This window comes from Syngnathoides biaculeatus, chromosome 3, assembly GCF_019802595.1.
Source record: "Syngnathoides biaculeatus isolate LvHL_M chromosome 3, ASM1980259v1, whole genome shotgun sequence".
Lineage (NCBI taxonomy): Eukaryota > Metazoa > Chordata > Actinopteri > Syngnathiformes > Syngnathidae > Syngnathoides > Syngnathoides biaculeatus.
The window spans coordinates 2506108-2513679 of NC_084642.1; the positions used below are offsets into that span (position 1 = coordinate 2506108).

Below are 7572 nucleotides of genomic sequence, written 5' to 3' on the forward strand. Positions count from 1 at the left end.
TCTTCTTCTCACCTCTCATCAACTTCCTGTCAAAGTCTGTGTGCATTTCTTGCGTGCGGTGATGGGAAGCGGAGCGTCCGCCGCCGCCAACGAGGGAACCCGTCTGGGCCCGGCGGACGACGTGCAGACCGGTCTGACCCGGACCCCCGTCCTTCCAGTCCCGAGTGGAGAAACTTTGCAGGTAGAAGATGTTTGAGTACTGGAAGTGATGTCATCAAGATGGTGGTGAGATTTGCTGTCCGCTTTTGTTCACAGGCGGATGACGGACATCACGCTGCGGACGTCTCGTCTGTCACCAGCGACCGGTCTCTCGCCGAAGAAACCGAGGACGATGTGGAAGACCGGGCAGCGTCAAGTGTCATCAGTCCGACCGTGACCGTGAGCCGGTTTGATTTGGACTTTCCGGCCACGAAACACACATCCGCTTAGTGGCGCCGCATAACCCTATGGCCCAAAAACGCATCTGGTGTGAACGCAGCATTAAATGGTATCCTTGTGGCATGTTGCTAGGAGATTACAAACTCGGGCCGCTGGTTTCTTTTAGGCAGCACACGGAACTTTCTCTAACAAGGACCGCTCTTTTTACTAGTTTACCTTACCACCCCCCTTCCCCCCCCCCACACTCTTAAAGACATACACTCATAATTACTTACGCAGCCCTAATGACAGCGTCCACCACCGCTAACTTTAGTTAGCAACACAGTCTGGGCAACGTAGAGCAAAGACGAGCTAGACATGCAGCTTATGTTTACTTTTGATATTAATGGAGAATGCTGTTGTTTTAAGATCCAATGACTGTCTGAGTATGTGAATCATCGAAGAAAAAGCGTTTAAACTGGACGAGATTTTCTCTTGTCCGAGTGGGAAAGGTCTGGTCCGAAGCCAAAGTAGAAAGTGCAGGATCAGATGGTGTATCATTTTCAAATTCCACCTTAGCACGCACGATCCAGGATGAAAGCACAGACGCAGACTTGAAAAGTAGATCTTGGGGTAAAAAAAGTCCGGCCACCCCTGCTGTACATGCTACAAGGTTACTTGTTTTAATGCTCCAACTTCGGGTGCTACATGCTCAAAGGTAAGATGCAGAGTGTCACGGCATCGCCATCGTGTGTTCCAAACAGGAAGCGACCGGAGAGGGGGAGGAAGTATCTGTGAACTTTGAGAGTTTTCTTCACAACAACGGAACTTTGTACAGCTGCTTTGAACACCACGGCAACAGGGTCTACGTGGACGAGGCGCAGGTAGCGACAAAACGGAACGCGGCAGCGCACCGTCGGCGTGCTCACGCGTAATCTCTCCCTCCCCGAGCAGAAGCTGCAACCTTTTCCCGAGGAATGGCTCCACCTGGGACGCTTCCTCAGCCCCAACCAGGAGGTGCGTCTCATCGCCACCTCGCTTCCTGCCTTCTGACCAATCGTCCGTCCCGTCTGCTCTTTGAACGTCCTCCCCCTCAGGTCTCCGCCCGGCCCGCCGCGGTCGCCAGCGTGCCGGCGGTGGCGGCGGCGGCCGAGGACGACCGCACGGGCAGCGTCTTCATCCCGGGCAAGGGGAACGTGATGACGTACATGTTTGAGGTGACCTCCGCCGGGGCGCGCCGAGGTCACATGTTTGAATCCGGCACCAACGGAATCAAGTTCTGTAGAACCATTGGGTCACATAACTTTGGCTAGCATAAAGAACAAACGAGGGCTTAAGACCAAAAAAACAAGGGAATATAAATAACGGAACACAGAATGTAAAATATGAAGAGAATGGAAAGAAGAAGTGGAAGTCAGGTGCAAAACAAGAGAAAAGTTGGAGAGAGGCAACTTTTCTCACAAATGAAATTCATCTTCGCTTGGTTGACTACGGCGTCAACACTGTTAAAGCGCAAATCGGACTCGCCGTTCGTTAGCTGCGGAGTTGCAAGAAAAAAAGCAGACGTCAACGCCAGAAGAAGCGGAGCCGGCTTCTCTCGACGTTCCTCCTCCTCCGTCGCCACGTTCTAAACGCACCGATTCCGTTGTTAACCCTTCATTGTTTAGTTTTCCAAGCAACGTCGTTCAAAATCTGTCCTCTCGGTTGTCGTTCGAGTCTTCACCGTATGTTCTGAAGCTCCAGAGGGGGCCCGGGACCGGCCGAGGGGAACCCAACGCGTGTTTTCGTCGAAAGTGTTTGCGTGAGCCATACTTTGGTTCCTCTCGGGGGACCTCAAGGAAAATATAGCTCCAGGGGTCACGGGGAGCCACAGAGGCCTTTGAGGGTCCGTGCTCGTCTCCCTTGTTCTGACTGCGTGCGTGCGATGTTTCCCAGGAGAAGCTGAACGTGTGCCGGTTCTGGGATCCTCAATCGGGCGTTTGGCTGCTGCTGCCCCTCCAATGGGAGATGAACGTGGACTTTGTGCAGAGCAGAGTCCAGAGAGTCACGGCAAGGAGAAACAACCGAAATCTGAAATACTTGTGTTCATTTTTTTTCCCTAAACGTTCTTTATTTCATGATCTGTTTTAAAATTCCACTTCCCAAAGCAGTGATCGTGATTGTGGTTTTGTGATCCCAGTCCGTCCTGCCAGGCCTTCTGGACCGGATGGAAATCACTGCAGCGCTCCGACTTTGCAACTACGACACCGAGGAGGTCATCTCCTCCTACCTGACGATGTTCGGGGAGACGCTACTCCATGCTAATGCTAATGCTAGTGCTAGTGCTAGTGGTGACCTCACTTCATTCAGGTGAGCCACAAAGTCTGCTCGTGCTAGCTATGACATGCTATGCTAGTACCGTTAGCCAACAACCTTAAGCCGTTTTCTTACAAATGGCCGCAGAAGAGGAAAATCTTGCTGAATTATTCGTGTCACTGTTGATGTTCCCATTTTTATTTTATTTAGGTATAAAATGGTGTTTATCTGTGCGGATGTGAAAAAGGTAGCTGGCCTGTTTGTTTGTTTTCTAATCTGGGGGATAAAAGAGTCATAAAAATAATACCTCAAGTAAAGCTCAGATACCCAAAAGTCCACCAGTCAGGATGATGAGGAAGAAGATCCTGATTCTTGTTTTGCCCCTCCAGAGCTCTCCTGGAGCGCGACCGTGTGATCGAGGATTTGAGGCAGCAGCTTGAGTCCAAACAGAAAGAGGCGGACGACCATCTCCACAGGAACGAACTCCTGGTCTGGGACGCCCGCCATCTGGGCGACATCGTGCAGAACCTCAACCGCAAGACGGCCGAGCTGGAGGCCGACCGGCAGGAGGCCCGGGAGAAGATCCGCTCTCTGCAGAGTCGGCAGATGCCGGCGGCGGCGCGCGCCGGGAGCGCCGCGGCTTCCGAGTCCGCCGTAAATCCGGATCGCCTGCGCCAGGCCGGCGTACTGGCCCGAGAACTCAAAGTGTTTGCCAAACAGCTGAGGTCTTGGGTCCTCCTGACGCTGCGCGACTTGAGGAACGTCCTGAGCCAGACGGCGGCCGTCCTGAAGAAGACGGCCGAGGCTCAGCAACGGGCGGGCGACGAGGCTCACACGCTGCGCTCGCTCTACCAGAAGGAGGCGCTGGAGAGACGCACTTTGTACAACAAGCTGCTAGAACTGCAGGGGAACATCAGAGTCTTCTGCAGGTGCCGGAACGTCACCGGAAGAGGATCCTCCCCGTGTCTGGAGCAGTACGACCAGCAGGAAGTCACGCTAATACACAAGAACACCAGGAAGAGGTTCTTCTTCGACAGGGTCTACGCGCCCACCAGCACACAGGTACCACCCGTGTACACATTGTTGAAATGCAGGAAACGAAAATGACGGCGGCATTGAGGTCTGTTCAGCAATGCAATTTTGAAGCATCTGAATTATCATCCAAGGGTCAACCACTAGCAGGTCACAAAAATAGAACCTATGACATAGCCCTGCATCATCTCTACATTTCCAGTTGAGGGCACTGTATAAACTGCTGATGGCCTCTCACAGAGCACTTTCTTTGGGTTTCCTGTCCCTAGTTTGAGACGCAATGCCTCGGAGGATGTGTAGCTGAACAAGAAAACATGCCTTGCATGCTCTTGCTCACTTCCCCAAATGATCACAGCAAAGGATTTTGTTGTTGTTGCACAACCCAGTCACGTCTTTCTTTCTAATTACACTTCCAATTCCATCACTTCAATGTTCATTTCGTGCCTGCAGTGCTCTCCCAAATGTTCCCTTGTGATAACTACCACAACTATCATACTTAAAATGCAAAACCTTTTTTCTCCACCACTAGTACACTGGAGACAACTTGAGTGGACACACAATTTCGCGCCCGCTCGTTGGCGTTTTAGTGAATTAGGCCTGAAGTGCCCGGAACTTTTGGAAAACTGTCGTGGAACTACAGTCATTATTATTGTTCTACATTCCAGACCACCATGAAAATGACCAAGTATCTTATTGTCCACACATCAATTTCTCGTACTGCTTATCCTCACTAGTATCGCGGGTTCGCTGGCGCCTGTCTGATCTGATTTCAGGCGAGAGCCGGGGCACACCCTGATCTGCTCACCAGCCAATCGTAGCGCGTGTATCGACAACCATTTGCACTCACATTCAAACCAACAGACAATTTAGTCTTCAATACACTTCCTGTGCATGTGTTTGTAATGTGGGAGGAAAACGGAGGACCTGGAGAAAAACCCTCACCGACAAACAGGGTATGCATGTGAGGTGCAGGTCTGATTTCTGTCCTCTTGGGGTCGCCGTCCGCACATTGTACGCCATCATAAAAGGTGGCTGAGTTTGTGTGTATGCCTTTAAAAGCTGGTCCCGATCGTGGAACATGCGGATGTACTATTGGGCCAGAGTTTCCTGACTTTAGCTTCTTCTTCTTCTGTGGTATTCAGTCACAGCGTCAGTTGAAGCTGTCAGCAGGCGTGTGTGCTAAGGATGCGCTTGTTTTTCGTACATTTACTTACAATTTGTTTCATAGACGAATGGAAAGAGCAGCAGTGGCTCTCGCCCTCCTCCCTCTATCCAAACCACCTGTTACAGACGACAATGACTGTGACAACCTGTAATTGTTCTCTCGCAGGAAGAGGTTTTCGCGGGAAGCGCACCGCTCATCACTTCGTGCGCGGACGGCTACAACGTTTGCATCCTGGCGTACGGGCAGACGGGCTCGGGAAAGACTTTCACCATGATGGGCACCAAAGAGCAGCCCGGAGTCAACATCAGGTGCGCGTTTGCTTCACGTCAGACGGCGCCCGCACTTGTCCCGTGGGCTTGGTCTGGGCAGAACAGGTGTCAAACTCGAGGCCCGGGGGCCTGGTGTGGGCCACCCTATTATTTTAGACTCCCACCCCCCCAAAAGCAAATCATGTGTGTGTCATGTTTTTTTGCTAAAAATCTGACACAAACTGCAAATTCTTTTCACTTTTGATAACGGTGAGAAATTGCAAGCATTTTTGGGTGACTTGTATGTATTCTGCGTGTAATAGTAAAATGAGGCCATTATACATCAAGTGTTTGGTTTCACAGTTATCAATAGTCCTTGAAGGGAAACCCAAACTAGTGTGTGGCCCATGACAATGTATTTTGTTTGGATTTAGATTTTTACAATTTTTTTTTTTTTTTTTTTGTGGAGTCTGTCAATCAGGTGTAGCGACTGTGACTGACGGACGAGTTTCCGTTTATTCACGCCGTTACTGTGGTTTGTGCTGCCCCCTGCAGGTCCATACGGGAACTCCTCCGTGTCTGTTCACTCAAAGAAAACGTGTCCTACGTTCTCAAGGTACCAACACACCGAAACACTCTTGTAATTTAATTATTTCTAACATATGAAAAATTAAAAATATAAAAGAAAAACTGTTAAATTATACATCATCATCATACATAGATAGATAGATGGATGCCGATCGTGGCTGTGCTAGTTGTTACCCTTCTACGAGTTTTAAATATCGTTCCATTCATTCATTTTTGTGAGCCGCTTATCCTCACGAGGATCACGGGAGAGAGCGCATTAAACGTTGACATTTTAAACATCAAAATGTTCAACCAGTCAATATTATTGGAGCTAACAAAAGTCAGCTAGCATAACGCTAACATCAAATGCAAAACATCATCGACAGGCTAACGGAACTTCACTCCGATGTTACGGTAATTCTCGAGCATCAAACTGCAAATTTGGAGTTTGTCGTCCTTGAAAGTCGGAATTGTTTTCCTTTTTAGGTTTCGATGTTGGAGATTTACAACGACACGCTCAACGACCTGCTGGCGAAAAGTCCCGGCGCGTCGTCCGCCCTGGACCTCCGCGTGCAGGGTAAGTCCGTGTCCGTGCCGGGCCTGACCCACGTGGAGGTCCGGACCGAGGACGACATCGTCGGCGTCGTGGAGACGGGCGAGAAGAACAGGAAGATGGCCGCCACCAAGATGAATATACACAGGTGGCGTTGACGCTTAAATATATATTTTTTTAGGACCTAGTACAAGTAGCTAAATTGGAGTACTCATCGATACCTAGTAAATAAAACTGGTGAAGCACGTCTTGGAAGGCTTGTTTGTGTTTTTGCGTTCAGTTCTCGCTCTCACCTGCTGGTGGCGCTGGAGGTGTGCGGCCGCGACTCGCTGTCGGGAGAGAGCAGGCGGGGCACGCTGACCTTGGCCGACCTGGCCGGCTCCGAGCGCATCTCCCGCACGGAGGCGGAGGGCCCGCGCCTGGTGGAGGCCGCCGCCATCAACAAGTCGCTGACAGCGCTGGGACAGGTCGGCGCGGCGGGCCCGACGAGGTCACGGGTCACGCCTCCGACGACGTCTGTCTCGCGCCGGCTCAACGCTTCCCGTCTTTGTTTTAGGTGTTTGCGGCGCTCAAGTGCAACGCCCTCCACGTGCCCTTCAGGAACTGCAAGCTGACTCACCTTCTGCAGCCGAGCCTCAGCGGCGACGCCAAGGTCAGCCTCGACGCCAAATGTCCACGTTTGATCCCGCGGCGGGGTCCTGACTTCCTTCTCGTCACAAACGGCGTCGTTGATAACATTTTGCCGAGTCACTCAGCCCGAGCGTTGGGACTCCTTGCGATCGGAGTCCGTGCCGCCGTTCCTCAGTTTTCCACGTTCTGATGCCGGCCTTTGCGATTGCCGCCCCTCCAGTGCTGCGTGTTCATCAACGTGAGTCCGGACGCCGAGGACGCGTCGGAAACGCTCAGCACGCTCCAGTTCGGCTCGTCCGTCCGTCACGTGGCGCTGGGAAAAGCCGGCAAGAACTTCTCCCCGGCCAAAGGCAACAAGACTGCCAAACAAGCCACAGGATGAGCGAGCGAGCGAGCGGCTGGCCGGCCGGCCGGCGTATCCGTTCGCACGCTTCAGTCGAGATGGCCACCAAAAGGTTGCGGGTTTCGCTTCTTCTTGCTGTTACTTTTTGGACTACATTTAAGTGTATGTTACATTACTATTACTATTTATTTAAATGGATAATAGTGTTGGTTTTTAAACGTCAAACGGTAGAAAGGACTCACGATGTCATCAACTTGTCGACGTGCGCAGCGCAGATGACGTGCACCAATAATGACGTTTTCCAAATTCTGATTATGTAGCAATAAATGCATGAATATGAAAGCATTTGTTCACAGTGTTTGTTTGTGTGGGAGGCTTTTGG

At 51.3% G+C, this 7572-nt stretch overlaps 1 protein-coding gene across 1 annotated transcript; it reads left to right on the forward strand.

Annotated features, from left to right (window-relative positions):
* Window positions 1-40: 40 nt before the first annotated feature.
* Window positions 41-7495, forward strand: LOC133497545 (uncharacterized). Its single transcript, XM_061813527.1, has 14 exons — window positions 41-181; window positions 256-378; window positions 1122-1241; window positions 1312-1374; window positions 1455-1574; window positions 2293-2406; window positions 2537-2706; window positions 3042-3714; window positions 5015-5157; window positions 5653-5713; window positions 6151-6365; window positions 6498-6684; window positions 6774-6869; window positions 7068-7495. The coding sequence occupies exons 1-14, from the start codon at window positions 62-64 to the stop codon at window positions 7227-7229; spliced, it is 2367 nt and encodes a 788-aa protein (XP_061669511.1). The 5' UTR covers window positions 41-61; the 3' UTR covers window positions 7230-7495.
* Window positions 7496-7572: the final 77 nt, after the last annotated feature.

What these genes read in the sequence shown, in the direction of transcription:
- LOC133497545 (XM_061813527.1), top strand. Translation starts at nt 62, where the DNA reads ATGGGAAGCGGAGCGTCCGCCGCCGCCAACGAGGGAACCCGTCTGGGC. An exon ending in TGATGACGTACATGTTTGAG is followed by an intron (nt 1,575 to 2,292) that starts GTGACCTCCGCC and finishes GATGTTTCCCAG; the next exon opens with GAGAAGCTGAACGTGTGCCG. An exon ending in CGCTGACAGCGCTGGGACAG is followed by an intron (nt 6,685 to 6,773) that starts GTCGGCGCGGCG and finishes TCTTTGTTTTAG; the next exon opens with GTGTTTGCGGCGCTCAAGTG.